The following is a 25,266-nucleotide window of genomic DNA, read 5'->3' as shown; positions in this document are numbered from 1 at the left end:
AGGGAAAATAGGGAACCCCAGGTGAAAAATACATAGGACCTCCTTGTACTATTTATATAACTTTCTGTAAAACTATGATTATTTCAAAATAAAAAGTTAAAAAGGCAAAAAATAATTCTGATTATGGATGCTTATTCTTGCTAAAAATTGGAAATAATACAAACATCTTTCAAAGGATCAAATAAATACACTGCAGTATATCCATACAATGAAATCTTACTCAGCAGTAAAGAAACCAACTATTTAGACACACAAAAACTTGGAGAAAAAAAAACTTGGATGAATTTCAAAGTCATTAGGCTGAAGTTAAAAAACTAATTTCAAAAGGTTATATACCCTATGATTCAATTTATATAACATTCTCAAAATGACAAAATTGTAATGATAGAGAATAGATTACTGGTTGCCAGAAATTAAGAGTGTGTAGGGGGAAGGGTTGAGGGAGAGGTGTAACTATCAAGAAATAGCAAAGAGGAGTTTTGGGGGCTGATGCAATTGTTTTATATGCAGATTATGGTGGTGGATACATGAATCTATGTGTGTTAAAATTGTATGGATAGATGTGTCCTTTAAAAGTCTATTTTAAAATATGGTAATTTTTAAAAGAAAAAAAAATGCTAAAAGAAAGGAAAGAAGAGTAAACCTGTAGATTAAACAAGATATTAAAGTATCAAGTTTTCTGGGGTGCCTGAGTGGCTCAGTCAGTTAAGCACTTTCCTTCAGTTCAGGTCATGGTCTCAGGAATAGAGTCCTGCATTGGGTTGCCTGCTCAGCACGGAACCTACTTCTCTCTCTGCCCCTTCCCCTGCTCATGCTTTCTCTCTCTCACTCTCTCCCTCAAATAAATAAATAAAATAGTTTTTTAAAAAATCAAGTTTTCTAAAATGGGCAATACTACAATGTGTAAGGGAATGACTTCGGCTAATGGCAGAGTAGGCAGCTCCAAACTCCCATTCATCCACAGAAACACTGGAAAACAAGCAAAAACGGTCAGAACCAATGTTGTCAGAACTCTGAAATACATGGGTTTACAAGCAACCACGTGAACACTGGATTTTTTTAAAAAGGAAACTTAAAAATGACAAGAAAGCTTTGTGGTGTTTTTACCTACCCTTGCTTCACCCCTCCCCAGCTCAGTGGTGGTCTTGAAGATGGCATCCTGCTTTCCCAGTGTGTGGCCCTGGTCCCTGGTTCCAGAGATCATAGAGCAGACCTTACTCACAAATTATTGTGTGGATCTGTTTTAACCCATCTGGGGGCTACCTGAAGGACTGACACAAGGTTCTAGTCTTTGTTTCCCCTAAATCAGAATTCATTCAGGGCAGAAAGTGATGGGCATTGCTCAAAAATATTGTAAGGTAAACAGAATCCTGCAGCTGTGCAGGTTATCAATAAGCCGTATCATCAATATACCACCTAAATTCCTGGGAGAAAAATCCAGGACAAAAGTTCCTTTGGGAAATCAGAGCACTCAAAAGTGCCTGTGTATTTAGAAAGCTATACACAGGGGCATCTGGGTGGCTCAGTTGGTTAAGTATCTGCCTTTGGCTCAGGTCATGATCCCAGGGTCCAGGAAAAAAGCCAATGCCCTATTTCCAAAGCTGTCAAATAGGAAGAATCCTCTCTTACTTGGGAAAGGGTCAGCCTTTTTGTTCTATTCAGGCCTTTAGCTGATCAAGTAAGGCCAACAGATTGGGGAGCACAATTTGCTTTACTCAAGTAAATGGGTTTTGTTGTTGTTGTTTAAAGATTTATTTATTTATTTATTTATTTATTTATTTATTTGAGAGAGAGGGAACACAATTGGGGGAGTGTGAGAGGGAGAAGCAGGTTTCCCACCGAGCAGGGAGCTCAATGCAGGGCTGGATCCCAGGACCCCAGGATCGTGACCTGAGCCAAAGGCAGATGCTTAACTGAGGTGCCCCAGAGCCACCCAGGTGCCCCAACTCAGTTAAGTGTTAATCTCATCCAAAAACACTCTCACAGAAACACCCAGAATAATGTCTGACCAAATATCTGGGCATCCCGTGACCCAGTCAAATTGACACATAAAATTAACAGTATGTGTATTACGAATGTATAAAACAACTTCACTGAAGAAAGTCGGGTAAGTACTGACCCAAGTAACTTTGCAAATAAGTGGAATCTGTAATAGCAAAAGCAAAAGGAAGTACACAGAGCATTCTACTCTAGCTGATCAAGTTACTCGCAGGCGTGAGTTAAGAATTCTAACACTGCTATATATGTATACAGGGATTGAATAATCAAGTCAGTAGATCATGGATGATGGAAGCTGGGTTGCTCATTGTTGGAGTGGGAGGTTACATATGAGCCAAGGGCAAAGGCTGGAATGATCCAAGTGGTGATGGGTTAGAGTTGAAAACATCAGTACACTCTCATTTAGTACACTATACATACACACTGTCACATAAACACTTATAGGTATATACACAAGTTAGTAAACAAACATACATTTCCTTGTTCTGCCGTCTGAGTGGGCCTAGAAGCAATGCCACATCAGTAGCAATGAGCACATCTACTACCCAGATCTTGATTTCTAAGACCATTCTCTAATGAAAGGATCCAGGACTCCTCAAAGAAATGGCTGATTCTATGACTAAGGCAGGGAATACAGAAGGTGAGCCTGAAACATCTGATAGGGCCATAAAGCAATGAAGTGCTAAAACAAACAAACAAACAAAAAAACAAAAAAACAACAATGGAGGTGTGTCAGAGGGATACAGGAGTCTACTGAAAGAATTCCCAGTGCCAAAGTTGGAATAATTTGAGCAGAAATAAATAAATAAATAAATAAAGTAGTATTGGATTATAACTCAAAGTATAAAATAAATGCCCATGAGTCCATATTGTATTAATAAATGATTTAATAAACAAATGAGTGAAAATAGACAAACTTCCCATACAGAAGAATCCCAAATAATTTATGTAAATACTCTACTTTTAAGGAGGTGGAGCACAACTCTGCATTCCTTAAGTGTGGGCTGCACATAATGACTTTCTTCCAAAGGGTCTAGTATGGAAAGGGGAGAATAGAGTAACTTTACAGTGGAGAGACCTGACAAACACCACCTCAGCTGGGTGATCAAAGTCAACATCACCAGCAATACATCATGTTGGTAGCATGTATTCATGATATGATGTAAAGAGGAAGGCCTTTTCCTGTGTGGCTTTCCTCCCAAGAACACATAACTCCATCCTACTCATGAGAAAAATAGTATACAAACACCAAGTGAAGAGCATTCTACAAATACCTGATCAGTACTCCTGCCAAGGTCATCAAAACCAAAATCTGAGCAACTGTCACAGCCCAGAGGAGCCTAAGGAGACTTGACAACAAAATGTACTATGGGATTCTAGATGGGATCTTGGAACAGAAGAAGGACATTAAAGAATATTGCTTCCAGTGAAATTCTAAAATGTAACTAAATATATTTCCCAATACATAGATTGATTCATTAAAAAAAGAATAGTGCTTCATTAATTGTAAGAAAAAATGCACCATACTAGCACAAGATGCTAAAAATAGAGGAAACTGGGCGTGGGGTATATGGGCAATCTCTGTAGTATCTTTGTGATTTTTCTGTTTATCTAAAAACCATCCTGGTGCGCCTGGGTGGCTCAGTGTGTTAAGCCTCTGCCTTGGGCTCAGGTCACGATCCCAGGGTCCTGGGATCAAGCCCCTCATCGGGCTCTCAGAAGGGAACCTGCTTTCCCCCATCCCCCGCCTGCCTCTCTGCCTACTTGTGATCTCTATTCGTCAGATAAATAAATAAAATCTTTTAAAAAATAAAGTTTACTTTTTAAAAGTTCACCAAAAACAGAGTAAGTAAAAAAACAGTTTGGCCAGAAGAGACAAAGAGGCCCAGAGCAGATGCAGTTTCTTTGGTCCCTGAGAGCATTTCATTCACACAGCCTGTGAGACCCTTAACCTAATATACAGGTTCTAAAGCTGGAACACCCAGCTTTGGATTCTGGCTTTATCACGTACTAGCTGGGTAGCCCCGGGAAAATTATTTAATCTCGTTGTGAACCTCATCTACAAAAAGTAGGAATGACAGCCCCCACTTTTTGTCAATGTTGTAATAAGGATTAAATGAGTTAATATGTATAATGTACTTACATGAGGGCTGACACATACTAAGTTCTATATAAATAAAGATCTACTTTGTATAAAAAACACTTTGTATAATATATATAAATACTTTGTAACTGGAAAAAAACTATGATGACTAAAAGTTCATTCAGTAATTAGCTGTAATCATGTAAGGTAGGAAGATGTGGGTTTGGTTGCTATGAACTAGGCAGTAGTTGCCATAGATATGTCAGAGCCTTGACAGCCATTGTTAGGCCATCGCCATACCCTTCACAAGCAGGCAACTGAGCTGTATTAATCTGGCAAGAAGCCTAGAAAGCTCAACACACCTTCCTATTACTCTACATATCTTATGTCTTTCATCCAAAAAGAACCAACTTCTAATCAGATAAATAATTAACCACCTCAAGGTAAGCAAAATATATCATTATCTCTATTTACAGAAAAGAGATATGAAGGCTTAATTTAGGTGATTTCATCCCAGGATACTTAGGAAAGACACTGGAAATGAAAGAAAGGACCACTAAACCCTAGCCCAGTTGTTTTCCTCCTCAGTTATCCTATTTAACCTTCTTTAGAGGTCTTGAGGAAAGACTTGTGTGATGTCGGCTTGACTTTTCTTTGTGACACTAACAAGTACAGAGAACCTGAGATCAAGCTAGGAAGCTTGGCCAGTTATCAGGACATAGACATGAAGCTGCTACTAGTCTCATTTCAAAGGGAGATGGCTATTGCAGAACCCAGATAATTAGGCTCTGGTGTTTTCAGGCTCCAGGTCTTTTCAGCTTCAGGAGCAAAGTGGGAATAAGGCTGGATTTGATCACAAGCCATATATAAGGTTTCCCTTTCATCAGGCATAAGCCACAGCCATTCTCCAGGAGGTCCTTATGGGGAACCAAACGATTTTCCTAGGGAATAAACTGTACTCTAAGTAGTGCTATGAACTGTGAGTCCCTATTTGGAAATGGCAATTCTCCAAAATAGGGACTGACTCTGCAGAACCTTGTTACATTATCCACTGATAAATTGGACATGCCCTGTGCTCATGAGGTACCTAGGCAAAGCCCATCTGAAGTATCAGTTGAAGTGTTTCACTAACTCAGTGGGAACTTCCCCCAGTTCTGGGATCCAATATAATTAGTCAACAGGAAAATGTAAATCAAAACCACAATCAGATACCGCTTCACACCCACTAGGATAGCTATAAACAGACAACAGTAAGTGTTGGTGAGGATGTGGAGAAAGTGGAAATCATGTGCACTGCTGGTGGGAGAGTAAAATGTTGCCGCCACTTTGGAAAACAGTTTGACACATCTTCAAAAGGTTCAAAAAGGTTTAAAAGGCTAAACATAGAGTTATCATATGACCCAGCAATTCCACTCCTCGGTATAGACCCAAGAGAGCTGAAAACACCAGCACCATTATTCATACGATCCAAAAAGTAGAAACAATGCAAATGCCCATCAACTGGTGAATGGATAAACAAATTGTGGTATATACACACAGCAAAATATTATTCAACCAGAAAAAGGAACAAAATACTAATTCACACTACAACATGGATAAACATTGAAGTGATTGTCTAAATTGCCCTTTTTACTTAGGTGATCACTTCCAAATATCACTGCACTTTGAAACCACCAGGGGAGCTTATGCAGCTCCCTAGAATCTTAAAGAGTGGGGTATATTCACCGATGTTTGAAATCTGTTAGACTAGGTGATCTCTAAGGTCCCTTACAGTTCTAGAAATTGTATGAAATCTATGACAGTGGGTCATCAATACATACATATTTGAAGCAGAAAGCAATAAAAGAACCAAGCCCAGTGGATAGTTGTCTCTTGGGTCTCTCAATAGGTCCTTCTTAAAATCTAAGCTGGTTCTTCTCCAAGGTTTTGCTGTATACCCCACCCCCACCCAGGACTGAATGGAGATATTCCTAACAGGGATGAACTATGGCTAAAGGGACAGGCCATAACTGGAGTTATCATGCCCATGGTTGTTTGCTTTAATAAGAAATTCCTCCCACTTTGCAGGTACCTTCCAGTGGAGTTGAGAATTACCAGTTTCTCCCTCTATGACATTTGTAGACAAGGTTGGATAGCATGAAGTTATGGACTTCTGACTTAAGACTTTGTTTATTAGCACCTGTGAAGTCCTAAGATGACTGAGGCTCAGTGTTAATAATGGGGCTGGTTTTTCATTTATTTGTTTCCCTTGGTCCCTTTAGGACCAAGCTGAATCATGTTCCGGCTGCTGACCTCTTGCTGGTCTCGGCTAAAGACAACTGAAGAGACACGAAGGTAATATTGCAATTATTTCTCTAGACGTATTCCATTTCCTCCAGTGTATTGGCCCGAAGTCCCTCAAGGGACGAATCTTCATGATATATATTGTAAGGGAATGTGATTAAGCAACGTCTGCAAGATTGGAGGCAAGGTTGGGGGAGGATGGCCAATTCTATGAGGCAAGTAAATCAGGGAATAAATGCATCCTTGGAGGTTTTAGGAAGGGGTTCCCATGCCACTTACTACCCCTTGGCTGTGCTTTTTATGGTAGATGCATTGAGACTCCTACAGGCAGAGCCTCAAACATCAATGAAGAATAGAATTCTTTGTTTACCCTAAGAACTAACAGTGCTTTTTAAGGCTTTGGCTCATTTTTCTTTTCTATTTCCAGGAATGTGACCATCATTATCATTGGATTGGACAACTCAGGCAAAACTGTTCTTGTGGAGGCTTTCCAAAGATGTAAGGAATTAAGAGCATTATATTCTGGTTTAGGTTTCCTATAATCCCCATGGGCCAATTAAATAATCACTCCTTTCTTCCTAGCCTTACTTCATGGCCCTCAGGTTCCATCTTTTGAAGATAATCACTTCCCAACACAAACACTCGCGCGCTCACACGCACACACACACACATTCCTCGGGTACAATTAGCCTGTTTATGTAATATCTGTCGTCTCTCCCTTTACAAGACATCCTAATTGAAGGTCCTCTCATAGTGTCAGTATGAATGAGCTCAAACTATGTAAAGTACTGCAGTCAATTATAAAGGATAGCATGTTTCAAACAGTGTCTAGTTTCAGAACTCAATTAAAGTGGAATTTGGTCTAGATAAGAGAGACAAGTGTGGGATGATGAAGAAGTTTAATAACATGAAACTCTTTGTGACAGTTAATATAGAGGGTTGGAGCTTGAGAAATGTTGTCAGTTCAGAGGCATGCATGCTTAATACCAGATCTTCAGTTTAATACCTTGACATTTCAAACAATAGTTATACAGAATTTCAGGGAACTACTATTCTAGTTGCGAAGACCCATCTAACTGCTGGTCAGCCAAATAGGGAGCCCAGCATAGGATGACCTCCATCTAAGTGTATAAAACTGAAACAGGGGTGTGATGATGTGGCTGAGCTTTACATAACCTGGGCCCTCAGCAAAGTACAGGCAACGGCTCATTTGACTCCTCTGCCACTTGTTTACTGGAAGCCTGCATCAATCTCCTTGAACTACAGTGACTGCCTGCTGGTTGATCTTGCCATCTCTAGTTGTCCCCCCAGTTCTCAATGCACACAGTTGCCTGAAGGATCTAATGCAAAAATCTGACCATGGCACTTCCCTGCTCAAAACCAAAGCTTCCCCTTTATCATCAAAACAAAATTTAAATTCTTCAGCAGCACGCAAGATCCTCCATGATTTGGTCCTTGACTTCTCCAGCTTCATTTTCTCACCCTCTCTGATATGCCCCCTGATAAAGCCAAAACAAATTATTTGCCACTCCTCCGTGATCATAGCATTCTAGTTCACATGCCCACATTCTGTACATGCTGTCTCACTACCTAACAATTCATCCACTTCATTACCTAACTGCTAAATCAAATGCCCTCAGACACAAGCCTACACTTGGCCCCAGCTTGACCTCGGTCATCCCTAATGCCCAGCGCCTCCTTCCTCAGCTCCTGCTCTATTCTGTGCCTCCTATAGCTTGCACTTATGACACCACTGCATGATAGCAAGTCCTTCCCCTAGACTGTGAGCCTCTTGAGAAGTAACAGATCTTTTCAGCCCTGTATTTTTAGTCTCTGTGCTTTTAGTATCCTCGGGCAGGAACTCAATAGTTGTGGAATGTTCTCCCCCATTCTCCTCAGGCAACATACTGCCTCTTTACAACTTCTCCATCCTCCCCCTCCCTGGTCTTTTCCCCTTATAGGCAGCAAACTTGACATACTGCCTCTCCCAGTTCTCTGATAGGCAGAAATGGTAAAAAGGTAAGGGGTAACAGGAAAATCAAGGAGCCAGGATAAGTCACAAGATTACTGATGAAAGTGGGGATAATTTTTAGAGCCCCAACTCAGCCCCAGCCTCAGATTCCCATTCAGTCTGGGTGGGTCCTGGGAATCTATCTTTTCTAAAAACTCCCCAGAAAAAAAATAAAAATAAAAACTCCCAGGTGTTTCTGATGGCCAGCCAGCTTTGGGAAGCATTCATCTTGCAATTAGCCATGTGCTATTTTGTCTGTGAGAACCGTGCCTGCTTTTCATTCTAATTCCTCAAGGAAAGAGCCTATAGTCTATTTGACGTGTTACTGTATAACTTGCCTTGTGCTTGGTGACTGCCTTGGGGCTGCTTCTTAAGCCAATAGGTAGATGGTTGTGACTTCATTCAAAGAATAGTTTTGAATGGTGAAGAAGCAAAGTGTCACTGATGTCACAATCTGAAGGCTGTCGAGGGCCATCTTTGGCCATGCAGGACAACCAGAGTTAATCTAGTACCCAAAATGCAATAGCTTGCCTCCCCTGCTCCGGCAGATGTTTATGATTGCCAAGAACAAAAAATAACCTAGGAAGGAAATTTCAATCTACAAGTTCTAACTTGTGTGAACGTTTGAAGATACCAGCTACAAAATATTTTTGGGATATAAGACATTATTATCAACGACACCATTCACCATAACTGTTCTGCCTGGCATGGTCCCATGGGAGCAAGAAACCAAAACATGAGCATGGGCAGCTGCCCTAAATGAGGGCATTTAGAGCAGTGACTCTCAAATCCAGCAATAGCTTTCAATTACCTGGGGAGCTTTAAAAAAAATGTTTAAGCCCCAATCCAGATCTGTGGCATCAAACCTTCAAAGAATGAGGCCTACTATCACAGGGTTTAAAAGCTCCACAGGTGATCCTTTGAGCATAGTGAGTACTGAGAGCCTAAACTCAGAATCACCTGGGGGGGATTTCACACCTATTGACCCAGGTGCCTGGAGGTTCAGATACTTTGGTCTGGGTGGGCCCACAGATACAAAATCTTAACAAGCACATGAGAGGATGCTGAGACACAACAGGCACGAGTTTCATTGCTCTCTAAGGCTGTGAGTCTCAAGCTTAAAAGTACAGAAAAATCACCTGGGATTTTCTTCACTATAGGAGTTAAACATGCAAATGCCTGGTCCCAAACATAGAGGTTCTGATTTATTTGGTATAAAGTAGGACTTCACGATCACCTCTATGTATCTCTGAATCAGAGTCCCCAGACTGTGCTTTAGAATGTAGATATAGGCGCGCCTGGGTGGCTGAGAGGGTTAAAGCCTCTGCCTTCAGCTCAGGTCATGATCTCAGGGTCCTAGGATTGAGCCCTGACTCCTGCTCTCTGCTCAGCAGGGAGCCTACTTCCCTTCCTCTCTCTCTGCCTGCCTCTCTGCCTACTTGTGATCTCTCTCTGTCAAATAAATAAATAAAAATCTTAAAAAAAAATTTCTTTTAGGGGTGCCTGGGTGGCTCAGTGGATTAAGCTGCTGCCTTCGGCTCAGGTCATGATCTCAGTGTCCTGGGATCAAGCCCCACATCAGGCTCTTTGCTCAGTGGGAAGCCTGCTTCTCTCTGCCTGACTCTCTGCCTACTTGTGATCTCTCTCTCTCTGTGTCAAATAAATAAATAAAATCTTTTAAAAAAAATAAAAATAAATTTTTTTTTAAAAAAAGTCTTGCCTGGATGCAGGAAATAAGATTTAAAAATTACCTATGGAATTTCAACCTATTTACTATTTTTTTTTAAATATATTTTATTTATTTATTAGAGAGAGAGAGAGAGAGATCACAAGTAGGCAGAGAGGCAGGCAGAGAGAGAGCGGGCAAGCAGGCTCCCTGCTGAGCAGAGATCCCGATGTGGGGCTCGATCCCAGGACCCTGAGATCATGACCTGAGCCGAAGGCAGAGGCTTTAACCCACTGAGCCACCCAGGCGCCCCCCTATTTACTATTTTTAAGTAATCTAATACATAGCAAATGCCATATCAAAGTTGTGACTGAAAACTATGTTATCTGAAAACTATAATTAAAAAGATCATTGACTAACAAGAAAATGTAATGATAATATATATTATATAGATAATACAGATAATATAATATAGATTATATATGTATTATACACACACACACGTAAATATATGTATAGTCATACATTTCTGAAGATTTGAAAGCATCTTACTAATATCTCAGCTAAATGACTCGTTCTGGCAATCCCATGGAAAGTGTCATAGATAGATCTAAGACTATATATAAATAAGAAGCTGCTGATTATGGTGTTAAAACTCCCAGGTATGAGTATAGAGAATCTATAAAATCATTTTACTACTAATGTGGGGAGTGAGCCAGGTTGGACTGTGAGTTCAAAAGGATGCAATGTATATAAAACTGTCGTTTTGAACTGCATTTCTATGGGGCTGAAAGAGGTATGGAACATTCTATGGGATTCTATGCCCTGGCCATAGCCTTGAAACAGTAAATGCATCTGAGTTTGGAATGGTTTCTTGGAGGAGATGAGGAAGAGGACTTCATATTTTCATCCACAGTAATAGGCACCATAAACATTTTTTGAGTACCTTCTATATGTAAGGTAATGCAGAGCCCCTCCCTGACAGAGCTTACATTTTAGTTGGGAAGACAGGATACGCACAGAATGAGGTTAAGAACCAGTTCACTAGACCACATGCTCAATAAGAGTGAGAGAAATGAGAACTGGACAGGTCAGAGAGGCTTCCTAAAAAAAAGTGGTACTTGAGGTAGGCCTTGAAGAAAGGCTGGGAGAAAAGGGCCCCTTGTTCATTCGTTCATTCATTCACTCATTCACCAAAATTCATTCAACAAATATCTGTTCTGCCAGCTGTGTGCCAGCTTCTGTGCTCAGCATCACGAATACAACGGTGAACAGAACTGAAAGGGTTCCTGTCCTGTTGTAGTTTAGAACTCAGATAACAAAATCATAGACTTTATAACACTAATATGTGCTGTGAGTGGTAAGCCTAGAAGAAAGGCACCTTGTCTAGACTGGCAGATGATGGTGTGAGTTAGGGAAAAATTCCTAGAGGCAACACGATCTAAACTGATATATTTTTAAAAGATTTTATTTATTTATTTATTTGACAGAGAGAGAGATCACAAGTAGGCAGAGAGGCAGGCAAAGAGAAGGGGGAAAGCAGGCTCCCTGCTGAGCAGAGAGCCCAATGCGGGGCTCAATCCCGGGACCCTGAGACCATGACCCGAGCTGAAGGCAGAGGCTCAACACACTGAGCCACCCAGATGCCCCTAAATTGATATATTTTTTTAAAGGCACTAAACAAACAGAGAGTAGTGGGAGAGTGTTCTAAGCGGTGGGAATAGCATGTTGTGAAGGCCCAGGGCAAAACAGAGCATGGCATTCTTGTGGCATGGGAAGAACACGAGCCAAGGAGCAGAGGGAGGAAGAAACTAGTTGTGTAGCAGGGTCTCTGTGGACACCAGTCAGGTCTGGCAGGTTAGGAGGCAAAGGGGCCAGTATTCTATCCTGGGAGCAGTGGGTATTCACTGAAGGCTAGTGAGCCAGGAAAGGGTAGCATGACCACGTGCTGGCTGAGGAAGATGAATCCATGAGTGTGAGCAGAATGGCAAGATGCCTCAGTTGGATTCCTCAGAGCAGGCTCTGGTCAAGGTTCAGATCATTGCTAACCAAATTCTTATGTCTAACTCTATTCCCTTGCTTTGTGGTTGCTAGTACTTCCCAGTAGAATGGACAATTGTATGAAACCTGAACTGATTACACTCTTGCTGGATGAGTATCAAGTTTCCATCTATGACCTGAATGGAGACATGAAGGGCCGAGAAGTCTGGCCTAACTACTATGCACAGGCACATGGACTTGTTTTTGTCCTGGATTCCAGTGACTTAGGCCGCATGCAAGAAGTGAAGATCATCTTGACACATCTGCTGGCTGATAAAAGAGTGGCAGGGAAACCTCTCCTACTGTAAGCCTACACTTTTGTGCCCAATTCCCCTTTCCCATATCCTCAGAAGAGAAGTAGGCAGGAAGGTGTGTCCCTTTGTCACACCCAGTGTGACCTCCTCTTCCCTTCAACTCAGTGAAAGGCCAGTCCTCTGGGGTCAGTTTTCAAAAGCCACTTTCCGTCTCTGACCCTGAGAAGGTGGCAGAAAACAACTTCTGTTTTGTATAATTGATTATCAATGGACTCCTCGTCTCACCAACTACCCAAGAGTTATATAACTAGCATTCATTCCAGGTGGCAATTCTGGTGGCCCATCATTCCTCACCCTTCCCCCACTCCTTTTTTGTTTTTTTTCATTCCTCATTAGTACCCCCAATTCAAGCCTGAACGGAAGTTGGGAGGGTGTGTTAAAAACTCCAATTCTATTCATATCCCAGTTAGCCATTCTTTTTTTTTTCCAATTTATATATTTTCAGAAAAACAGTATTCATTATTTTTTCACCACACCCAGTGCTCCATGCAAGCCGTGCCCTCTATAATACCCACCACCTGGTACCCCAACCTCCCACCCCCCCGCCACTTCAAACCCCTCAGATTGTTTTTCAGAGTCCATAGTCTCTCATGGTTCACCTCCCCTTCCAATTTACCCAAAAGCACATACCCTCCCCAATGTCCATAACCCTACCCCCCTTCTCCCAACCCCCCTCCCCCCAGCAACCCCAGTTTGTTTCATGAGATTAAGAGTCACTTATGGTTTGTCTCCCTCCCTATCCCATCTTGTTTCATGGATTCTTCTCCTACCCACTTAAGCCCCCATGTTGCATCACCACTTCCTCATATCAGGGAGATCATATGATAGTTGTCTTTCTCTGCTTGACTTATTTCGCTAAGCATGATACGCTCTAGTTCCATCCATGTTGTCGCAAATGGCAAGATTTCGTTTCTTTTGATGGCTGCATAATATTCCATTGTGTATATATACCACATCTTCTTTATCCATTCATCTGTTGATGGACATCTAGGTTCTTTCCATAGTTTGGCTATTGTGGACATTGCTGCTATAAACATTCAGGTGCATGTGCCCCTTTGGATCACTACGTTTGTATCTTTAGGGTAAATACCCAGTAGTACAATTGCTGAGTCATAGGGCAGTTCTATTTTCAACATTTTGAGGTATGTTAGCCATTCTAATTCAAGTTTGATGGCACAGAGTAGAGGAAGAGAGAAGTGAGGCCAGGGGATTATCTTGAATTCAAATTATCTGTCCTCTTCTTTTCTCCACTTAGAGTTGGCTAGAAACATTTCTGCCTCATCCCATTGGTTATGTTTTTTGTTTTTTTTTTTAAAGATTTTATTTTATTTTTTTTTATTTGACAGAGAGAGAGAGAGCACGAGCGAGCGCACAAGTAGGCAGAGAGGCAGGCAGAGGGGGAGGGGGAAGCAGGCTCCCTGCTGAGCAGAGAGCCCAACTTGGGGCTCGGTCCCAGGACCCTGGGATCATGACCTGAACCGAAGGTAGAGGCTTAACCCACTGAGCCACCCAGGTGCCCCCCATTGTTTATGTTTTTAAAGCAAGTTCCTGGATATACAGTAGTTGTACTAGATTTAATTGGTTCTCCGCCTCCTTCCCTTTGCTTGCCCTTGGCCTCAATTTCTGTTACACTCTTCCTCTTCTCTTCCCTTCCTCTCTCCTATGCCATGTTCTAGCCTGGCAAACAAACAAGACAAGAAGGATGCCCTCCTACCTTGTGATATTATTGAATATCTACTCCTAGAAAGGCTAGTGAATGAGAACAAGTCCCTGTGCCGAGTGGTAAGTATCAACTCCCCTTCTTCCCCTCCCTCCCTCTCACCCTCTTGAGCCCAGCTGATGCATCCCCTGGCCCATTCCATAATCAGCCCCATCTGCTGGGTCTCAGGCAAAGCCTCTCCCCCACAGACAACATCTACAGTGATGATTTCTGACTCAACGCTGACAGTAAATAATGCATTCTTAAGACACTTTCACATCTGTTTTCTCATTAGGCCTTCAAAATAGCTCTGTACAATTAGAAGTTTCAATAGCCTCATTTTATGGACAAAAAAGCTAAGGCTCAGAGGCTATGAGTGACTTGCCCAACGTCACGCATCCAGGACATGACACCACAATCACTTTATTAAAGGACCTTAACTCTTCTCTTTTCATTTACCTTCTCAGGGGTGGGTCCTGGGTATCTCCTAGGAAGTCTGAGAGCCTCTATAGGCATAGCAGAGCTTAAGGGTACCTCTGCTCCTGGCTGAGAATAATTCGGACTTTGGATTCAAGGGTTCCAGTCCTTTCTCTTCTCTTTCTGTCACAGGAACCCTGTTCAGCCATCAAAAACCTACAAAGAAGGAACCATCAGCCCATACTTGAAGGGCTGCGCTGGCTATTAGCTGCCATTGGGGATAAGTATGATGAGCTGTGTACTCGTCAACAGGCACTCACCTTGAGCATCCCAACCTCCAAGGGCACCAGAGGCTCTGGGGAAAGATGCTCATCAGACAGGTACTGAGCGCCTCTATTAGGTGTACTAATAAGAACAGATTCAGGAGTCAGTCTTCAGTGTACTCAGGGAGGTCTGGGTGGCGTTTGGATTCTGCGCTATGCTGAGCAAGTGTTTCCAGATCAGTTGGCCCAAATGGGGCTAGGGCAATGACCATGAACACTCCAAAGTTGTTAGACCTACCCTCCCCTCATGTTAGTGGAATGCATTGTAGAAAGGTAAAGCCAAACCCATCGGTATTAGAGCATCTACAAAACAGGGTTCCTGTTGCCTGGTTTGCCACACAGAGGAGAAAAGGAACATGAGCTCCTTAAGAAGCTGATTGAAACATTCTGTGGCGAAGAGCTGTAAATCTACCCTACATTCTCTGCTTTAAGTTCTCTGTTCCTCCCAATAATTAGGAAAGATGAGGGACAACAGGAATATGGAAAAGATGAAAAAGGAAAAAAAGAACAGGAGTTGATTAAGGTTTTGAAGAATAAAAGACCTAAATGTCTTCTTGCTCTGTCTTTCTCTCTAATGTCCAAAGGCATATAGCAGGGATGGGGTCATAGCTACATTCAATTGAGGAGGCTGAAGTGTGTCTATTTTGCTATTGCTCTGTCTTTCCTCTCTTTCCCAGCTTTGCTACCAGGATGGGAATGTCCAAAGAAAAAAGACATCATCTAGGACAACACTCAGTGGAAGTTAGGCCCCTAAAGCCAATCCTACAGGTAAGTGGCTCTTTAAATATTACTGCCCCAGGGACCAATCCCTGAACTGTTAGAGCAAAAACTGACTTTTTTCCCCCCTCCATCTTCTTGCTGTACAGAAAGAAGGTATAAGATTAAGGCCTAAAAAGAATATATCAGTAACGTTTGCTTTAGATGAACCCATGGAGGAAGGTGAATGTTCTGGAGGAAACAAAACTCAGAACACTACTGAGCTTTGCTACAATCAAAGTGATGACTTGCAGCCCCCAGCTCCAATTGTCAATGATCTTTTTGAAGGTAAAGCTGGACCAGTGGTTAGTCAGAAAAGATAGAAAAGAAAATATAGGCCTTCTTTCATAATTTATAAAAGAGTATTCCTATTTTGAGTTGGAAACTCTTTTCTCATACTAAGGTTGGTGGGTAGAAGAAGCAGGTGAGGTAGAGGGAGTGTGCTTGGGGACTACCCTCTGGTAGCCCAGTAAGATCTCCCAGCACTCCAGCACTGGCTGACACAAGATCTTTGCACAGCTATCAGGTTATCTTTTTTTTTTTAAGATTTTATTTATTTATTTGACAGGCAGAGATTACAAGTAGGCAGAGAGGCAGGCAGAGAGAGAGGAAGAAGCAGGCTCCCTGCTGAGCAGAGAGCCCGATGTGGGGCTCGATCCCAGAACCCTGGGATCATGACCTGAGCTGAAGGCAGCGGCTTTAACCCACTGAGCCACCCAGGCATCTCCGCTATCAGGTTATCTTAAAGGTTATGATTTCCAGTGGTGGAAGTACAAATTGATACAAACTTTATGGTGAGTAGTTTGGTTGTCTGTCTCCCTCTCTCAATATGTATGTGTGTGTATGTGTGTATACATATACATATACACACATTCCACATTAAAAATGTGGAAACCCAGGTGCCTAGGTGGCTCAGTGGGGGTTAAGGCCTCTGCCTTTGGCTCTGGTCGTGGTCCTGGGATCCTGGGATTGAGCCTCGCGTCGGGCTCTCTGCTCAGGGAGCCTGCTTCCTCCTCTCTCTCTCTCTGCCTGCCTCTCTGCCTACTTGTGATCTGTCAAATAAATAAATAAAATCTTTTTTAAAAATGTGGAAACCCAATATTGTGTACAACAGCTAAAAGTTGGAAACAAGCTAAAGGACTAATAGTGGGAAATAGCTAAATAAATTATGGTGTATTCATACAATCGAATACTATGTAGACATTATAAGGCATAATGTTGACATAATATTATTGGCATAATATTTACTGACATGGAAAGTTTTCCATAGCCTGATATTTTGCTAGAGAAAATGGTAAATCAGTCTAGCATGTTCAGCATGATATGTACACATGCACAAAATATCTGAAGGGAAATCACCAAAACAGCAGTGGTTTTATCTAGGGGTGAGATACTAGGTGATTTTGAGGAGTAAAAGGCCTAGGTGACTTTCTCTGGATGTATGGTTTTTGGAAATTCTAGTTTTTCCTAATAAGCATATACAATCATTCCTAAAACAATAAAGACATTAAAAAAAAAAAACCCTGTGAGACCTTGAAGGCCCATTGTTGTTAATGGCCACTCCTTTCCAGTGTTTCTTGGGACCCCACTGTCCATGATGGTCAACTGTCAATATTAAGTCACCTCTGCTCTCCAAGGGATCTAGCCCTTCAGGCCACACCAAAGCCTTGGGTTGTTCTACCTATACAGAGGGGCCTAGCCTTGGCCAGGGCCACTGAGGAGGAGAAAGGTACTGCTCCAGGGACAAGGGGTGAGGATGAGAGCTGAGTGGAAGAAATCTGGTAGACATGCATAGGAAGTGTTTTTCTAGATGTGAGGAATTACCCCTAAATCTCTGTCTAAAACTGAAATTCATTTTTCATTTCTATAATCTCAGAACCCAAGGCAAAAAAAATACTGGAGACATGGGACACAGAAGAGATGTTACTGGAAAATCCCTGTGAAGAAGCCTTTGGATCCTGTGGTTAGTATTCCTTATATGAAGGGGAGAGGGAAGAGGGCAAGACTGATTCAAAGTATGAGGCCAGGGCAGAGGGCAGGTGTCTGGAGGGATTCTGTCTACACCCCTGTTGGGTGTAGGGGCCAACACTCTCCCAACCGGGAGTGATCTGGGAAAGACAGGAAACCTGGTGCTTAGCTTCACTTTGCATTGACTCACTGTTTTCTTTCTCTTATCAGACTTTTAACAGAGTACAAAAGAGAAAAATGGAGGGAAATTTAAAAAAATCTCCTATCATTCCCTCAGTAAATAGGCTCATCTCTAAGAACCATCAGGACTGCTCAGTTTTTTCATTTCTATTTGTTAATGCCACTAAAGTCCCCCCTACCTACAAGTTCACCTACTTTAACATCACATCCCTGTGGACTCCCATTGTTTCTACCATCTGTCAAGTGAAGCTTACACCTGCCCCAAGAGGCTCAAGAAAAGTTAGGCGGCATCCATTTGAGAACGAAGATGACTTTTGGCAAAGAAGAACAGAGATGTCACGTCTCTGCCCCTGGGTGCTCTTCATGAAGCCCATGAACAGTAAGTCATGGGTGACCAACTGAAATTGAGCCTTAGAAGTAAAGGGTCAGGTTGGAATTCCATTCTCCACCCCTGAGGTTCTTGGGTGTAAGGGGACTGGTAGAAATAAATAGAACTTCGCTGCTGAGAACTGTGTCCTGCTGAATCATTTTATCATGCCTCCAGAAAAAAACTAAAACAAAAACAAAAAAACACCTTGGTTTTAAATGCCCAGCCATAGTCTGTGGAGCCTGTGACAACAATTCCCTCACTATTGCTCCAAGAAACGGCAATGGCTGCCTCTCCCAACACTTGGTTAGGTATGCAAATGCTGTATGAGCTTGTACACATTCAACCCTCTGATAATCCCAAGGAAGGTGGTGGTAGTATTTACTATTCCTACAACTATTACTTTCACCACATTGATCGGGTGCCTTCTGGACCTCAGGCCTTAGGCACAGGCCTAAGTTCTTCACATTCATCATCTTATGCACAACAATCCTTAAGGGTGGGCGGTAGACCCACGTGCATTTTCCCAAATGCAGGAGCTAAGGAGCAGACAAGTTAAATGACTTGCCTGAGGTCCCACACCCTGTAAGAAGCAGAGCAGGGATTTGAATCCAGATCTGACTCTAGAGAAGGTGGCAGGCCAGAAAGATTTGTTTATGCTCTTCTCAGAGTCCATGCAGAAAGGAAAAGCTACATCCAGGAAAAGTGAAGTGTAGCCATGCCCAAGTCAGGAGAATTAACTTAGATAGGGATAAGCACATCAATGCTGTGGCAGATGTGGTGACTGAGTACTTCTGTTTGGCCAGGTGCTGGGCTAAGTGCTTACATAGCATTGCTTTTGTCATCTTACAGAAGCAGGAACTGACATTCAGTGAGGTCAAATAACTTGTCCCAGGCCACCCATGAGGAAGTGGCAGAACTGGTTTTCAAACTAAGATCCAACTCCAGAACCCATGCTCTTAACTCTTACCTTATGCTCCCTCAACTAGCCCCTAATTGTTTCTGAAGGATAGAAACCTTGCACGGAATGATCAGTCTTACAACCCCACCTAGACTGCCTGACACTGTCTAAGCCTGCATCATTTGTTATTATGCATTACATATGGTCTTATCTCCGAAAGAACCACCCGAGGCACCTTCTGGATCTTTTTAAAAAAAAATTTATTCTTTTATTTATTTGACAGAGAGAGAGCACAAGCAGGGGGAGCAGCAGGCAGAGGGAGAGGGTGAAGCAGGCTCCCCACTAAGCAGGGAGCCCCATGCAGGGCTTGATCCCAGCAACCAGGGATCATGACCTGAGCCAAAGGCAGATGCTTAACCAACCGAGCCACCCAGGCACCCCTGAATCTTTTTTTTTTTAAAGATTTTATTTATTTGAGAGAGAGAGAGAAAATGAGAGGGGGTAGGGGCAGAGGGCGAAGGACAAGCAGATTCCCAGCTGAGCAGGGAACCCAACACAGGGCTCAGTCCCAGGACCCTGAGATCATACCCTGAGCAGAAGGCAGACACCCAACTGACAGAGCCACCCAGGTGCCCCCCACTTGTGGATGTTTGATAGGCTTCTGACTGAGGCTCAGCCTATTAGTCATGGAGCTGGAAGTAACCTTACAGAGCCTCTAGTCCAACCTCAGTTGTTAAATAGATGAGAAGTCTAGGGTACACATAGGTTAAGTGACTTGCCCAAGATTGCACAGCTGACCATTGACAGAGCTGCTCTTAAAATCCACATCTCTTGGGACGCCTGGGTGGCTCAGTTGGTTAAGCAGCTGCCTTCGGCTCAGGTAATGATCCCAGTGTCCTGGGATGGAGTCCCGCATCGGGCTCCCTGCTCAGTGGGGAGCCTGCTTCTCTCTCTGCCTCTGCCTGCTGCTCTGCCTGCTTGTGTTCTCCCTCACTCTCTCTCTCTCTGACAAATAAATAATTAAATAAATAAAATCTTTTAAAAAAATCCACATCTCCTGTGTGCCCAAACCAGTACTGTATCTTTCTAGTCCAAATATACTGCTTCCTCCTTGGGTCTTCCATGGCCACTCTCGACCCAACTACTTTCCTCCAACTTGCCTAATGTCACTGGAGAATTCTGTTGACAATCATTCTCACCCAGCAAGTCAGCAAATAGCTCTACTGAAGATGAGTTTTATTAAACAGGAAATGTAATTCAACAAACTTGGGTTCTTAAGAAAACTGGATCACCCACATTTGTCTTTACAGCATGTATGTTTATGAGGTACGCATGCTTTCTCAGCCAAGAGGGAAGTGTGGTTAAAAGGGGGCGGGAGTGCTACCAATGAATGTGGGCAAGCTGGGGAATTTAAGTTGAAACAACCTGATAAATCTGCATTTCAGTATATTGGCATGCTTCCCTTTGTACAATGTATGTGTTCCTGAGCGTCAACGGAATTTTTCTTACATAGAATCCATCAACCACAGTTATTTCAAGAATATCCCCCCAAATACAGCCTGCATACCTCTATTTATTTTTTGAGTGAATCTTAATTTTGTTGCGGCAGGCTGTTACTGTACTTTCCAAATCCCATATCAAGCTGGGTAACCTTGGCAATTTCCCCCAGGAAGACAGAATTAAGAGTACCTACCTCACAGAGTTGTTGTTAGGATCAAAGGGGAAAATCCACATAAAAATATTTCACATAGTGCCTGGCACATATTAAGTAGCTCATTAAATGTTAGAGGCTGTTATTATGATTAGGGGAGAAGCTTAGATCATTAGACAGCTACACCCCCGCTTCTGGGAAAGGCATCCTCTTCTCTATAAAGAACAACCCAAACAGAGATGCCTTGGATTCTAATGTGAAAAGAGCATGGAGAATTTAGGGTAACTATATAACCACTGCTAACCACTGCCTCCCATATCCTTGTCTTTGAACATCCAGATCTGCCAAAGAGGTCTTACAAATCTATGCCTCAGCATGGGAGCCCAAGACCTAGCTTAAGGATAGTTTCTTGACCCTCAGAGGCAAATTTTCTTTCAGGCAAGTGGCTGCCTTAGGAGTTTCTCTCCTTTCATTGTCAGGGTCTTGCCCTCCCTCCTCTAGGACTTTTAAAGCTTGCCTCCATTTCAAAAGCACCTTGTGAGCAAAAGACCTTGGTCCATCATTCAAGAAGCCCCACGTGGCTCTGAGCACTTGTTGATTTTGTCTGGCAGGACAGGCCCAGGTTTTCAGACTAGAGAATTCAATATGCACAGGTGGGTGGGGGGAGTCCCTCTGTTTAGAATGGTTTTCAACTCCTGGCATCTACTCACCACTCTTCATTTATATGTTGTTTCTACCTGCCAGGAGTACCCTGTCAGCAATACTGGTATCCTATCCAGTGCGATCTGCAGAACACAGGTCATATAATGAGTACACAGCAAGAGTTCAGAAAGAACAGGGATCAATTAGCATTAGAGCATGGAAACCGGTAGTAGCCAACATAGCAATAAATTCCTGACTGTTTGAGAGTTTGGTGCTTGGGCCATACCAGTTGTGTTTTGAATATCACTCTTCCCTCCCAATAACCGATTAGAATCACTCATTTTCAAGGCAGTTGCTACTAGTGAGATTTAACCAAGCGCACTGAATATAACACTCTTCTCAGGAGAATCTTGCCAACTATCATTCTCAACCATAAAATGCCCTTGGCCATGGGTGGCATAGAGATCAAGCCTGGATTCACTGCTTTGTCTCAAACCCCATTTAACCCTTTATTGGATGACCCAAACTGGGATTTCTGACAGGAATGAGATATAGAGAGTGAAGGCTGGAAATCATCCCATTCTACTTCATTTTTCACAGGTGTGCCTCAAAGAACTTAGCCATGGCACCTCTGACCTGCACCTTAACTTCTTTAACTATAATAATCCGTCCTCCCACTCTCCTTGCCTTTTCTCTCCTATCTCTATGTGAAACAGGTGGAGCTATCCCAGTTGATTGAGAAAGGAGCAAGAACTTCCTGCTGTTGGCACAGAGATAGTATCAGTTGGGGGTTGTGAGAGTCGGGGGGCTTGTATTTCCATCCCTATGCCTCTGAAGTGCACGGCTCAGGTCCAGGGAGCCCAGGAGGCTCTGCTTTCGGGTGGTGGGCCGAGTGATGTTAACAAAGCACTCGAACTGTGCTGCGTGAGGATGACTCAAGAATCCCACGCAATCCCACGCTCATGCTAGTCTCCACTTCCAGGAACTAAAATAGACCTCTGGTGCTAAGAAACAGCAAGCCTTTTATATCTGCTTAGAGAAATGAGCCCAGTCCTAAGAACTATCATGCTATTCAATACAATGGAATGTTACCCAGCCATTAAAGATGACAATTACATGCACTGCGCAAGTGGGAAGCAGAATGTAAAATGTTAAATGAAAACAGCAAAACAGAAAACAGCACGTACACGTGCTAATCAGAACTCTGAAAAACATACATAGAAGAGTTCATCCCAAAAGAACCTAAGAGAACAGAGTGCCACAGTCCTTTCTGATTCCACTCCCCCTCCACCAACACCTTTTTAAGTTGTCATCTGGTCACCCTAGGTTACACAAACACCTGCTTTTTAGCTGATAATAGGAGTTAATGCCACAGTTCATTTGATCCAGGGAATAGAGAAGGAACTGAGTGCTAAGGGGACTGGTGCTTTAAAATGGGCTGGATCTTTACTCTTCCCACTCCTCTCATGTTCAGGGCATGAAATTACCACTTCAGGCTTAGCACTACAGTGAAAAATTCCTTCCAAACACCTAGCTGACCAAACTCTAAGGTGGGAGTTTAAGACAACATATATATTTGGATCTCTTTTTTTTCAGTTTTAATTTGTTTTTTCCATTTTTATTTTAATTCCAGTAAACATAGTGTTAGTTTTTGGTGCACAATACAGTAAATTAACACTTCCACACATCACCCAGTGCTCATCACAAGTGTACTCCTTAATCCCCATCACCTATTTCACCCATCCCCCCATACTCACCCTCCCCTCTGGAAACCAACCATCAGTTTGTTCTCTATAGTGAAGAGTCTGCTTCTTGGGGCACCTGAGTGGCTCAGTCAGTTAAGCGTCTGCCTTCAGCCCCAGATCATGATCTCCTGGTCATGAGATCAAGCCCTGTGTCAGGCTCCCTGCTCAGTGGGGAGTCTGCTTCTCCTTCTCCCTCTGCCCCTCCCCCGCAACTTATGCTTTCTCTTTCTCTCTCAAATAAATAAAATCTTTTTGAAAAAAGTCTGTTTATGGGTTTGCCTCTTTTTGTTCCCTTTGCTTATTTGTTTTGTTTCTTAAATTCCACATATAAGTGAAATTACATGCTATTTTTCTCTGACTTACTTTGCTTAGTATAATACTCTCTAATACTCTATTTGTCATTGCAAATGGCAAGATTTTATTCTTTTTGGGGGCTGAGTAATAAGCCATTGTATATGTATACCACCTCTTCTTTATCCATTATCAGTTGATGGACACTGGCTGTTTCCATAGTTTGGCTATTGTAGACAACATTGTTATAAACATTGGGGTGCATGTATCCTTTTGAATTAGTGTTTTTATATTCTTTGGGTAAATGCCTACTAGTGCAATTGCTGGATCGTAGGGTAATTCTGTTTTTAACTTTTTGAGGAACTTCCATACTGTTCTCTAGAGTGGTTGCACCAGTTTGCATTCCCGCCAACAGTGCAAGAGGGCTCCCTTTCTCTGCATCCTCACCAACATCTGTTCTTTCTTGTGTTGTTGATTTTAGCCATTGTGACAGGTGTGAGGTCATGTCTCATCGTAGTTTTGATTTGTATTTCCCTGGTAGGTAATGTTGAGCATCTTCTCATGTATCTGTTGGCCATCTGTAGGTCTTCTTTAGAAAAATATCTATTCATGTTTTTTACCCATTTTTAACTGGATTATTTTTCCTTTTGGATGTTGCCTTTTAGAAGTCACATTTTGGATACTGACCCGTTATCAGATATGTCATTTGCAATTACATTCTCTCGTTCCGTAGGTTGCCTTTTGGTTTTGTTGTTTCCTTCACAGTGCAGCAGTTTTTCATTTTGATGAAGTCTGAACAGTTGGTTTTTGCTTTTGCTTCCCTTGCCTCAGGAGACATAACTAGAAAGAAGTTGCTATGACCATGATCAAAGAGGTTACTGCCTGTGTTCTCCACTAGGATTTTGATCGTTTCCCATTTCACATTTAGGTCTTTATCTTGAATTTATTTTTGTGTATGGTGTAAGAAAATGGTCCAGTTTCATTCTTTTGCATGTAGCTGTTCACTTGTTGAAAATGCTTTTTCCCATTGGATAGTCTTCCTGCTTTGCCAAAGATTAATTGACCATGTAGTTGTGGGTTTATTTCTGTGTTTTCTATTTTTTCCCATTGCTCTATGTGGCTACTTTTGTGCCAGTACCATACTGTTTTGATCACTACAGCTTTGTAATCTAACTTGAAGCCCATAATTGTGATGCCTTCTCTTTCACTTTTCTTTTTCAAGGTTGCTCTGGCTATTCAGGGTCTTCTGTGGTTCTGTACAGATTTTAGAAGTGTTCTAGCTCTGTGAAAATTCTGGTGGTATTTTCATAGGGATTGCATTAAATGTATAGATTGCTTTGGGTAGTATAGAAAACTTTTTAAAAAATTAACATGCAATGTATTTGTTTCAGGGATACAGGTCATAATTCATCAGTCAAGTAGTATAGATATCTTAATGGTATTTGTTGTTCCAATCCATGAGTATAGAATGTTTTTCATTTCTTTGTGTTATCTGCAGTTTCTTTCAACAGTGTTTTATAGTTTTCAGATTACAGGTTTTTCACCTCTTTAGTTATTAGGTTTATTCCTAGAGATCTTACTTTTTGTTTTTGATACAATTGTAAATGGGACTGATTCCTTGATTTTTCTTTCTGCTGCTTCATTATTGGTGTATAGAAATGTAATGAGGTGCCTCGGTGGCTCAGTGAGTAGAGTGTCTGACTCTTGATCTCAAGTCACGATCTCAGGGTTATGAGTTCAAACCCTGCATTGGGCATGGAGCCCACTTTTAAAAAAAGAAATGCAACAGATTTCTGTACATTGACTTTGTGTTCTGCAACATTACTGAATGCATGTATCAGTTCTTGCAGTTTTTTGGATGAGTCTTTTGGGTTTTCTATAACGAGTATCATGTCATCTGCAAATAGTGGAAGTTTTACTACTTCCTCCAT

General features: G+C 42.2%; 1 protein-coding gene across 1 annotated transcript; it reads left to right on the top strand.

Annotated features, from left to right (window-relative positions):
• Window positions 1–6,356: 6,356 nt before the first annotated feature.
• ARL13A (ADP ribosylation factor like GTPase 13A) lies at window positions 6,357–15,673 on the top strand. Its single transcript, XM_044235476.1, has 6 exons — window positions 6,357–6,415; window positions 6,792–6,862; window positions 12,136–12,385; window positions 14,072–14,177; window positions 14,704–14,891; window positions 15,512–15,673. Exons 1-6 carry the CDS (start codon window positions 6,357–6,359, stop codon window positions 15,645–15,647), a joined length of 810 nt encoding a protein of 269 aa, XP_044091411.1. The 3' UTR covers window positions 15,648–15,673.
• The last annotated feature ends 9,593 nt before the right edge of the window (window positions 15,674–25,266 follow it).

Source organism: Neovison vison, chromosome X, assembly GCF_020171115.1.
Source record: "Neovison vison isolate M4711 chromosome X, ASM_NN_V1, whole genome shotgun sequence".
Taxonomy (NCBI): Eukaryota; Metazoa; Chordata; class Mammalia; order Carnivora; family Mustelidae; genus Neogale; species Neogale vison.
The sequence above is the reverse complement of the archived record's forward strand: the minus strand, read 5'-3'. Positions and strand labels throughout refer to the sequence as shown.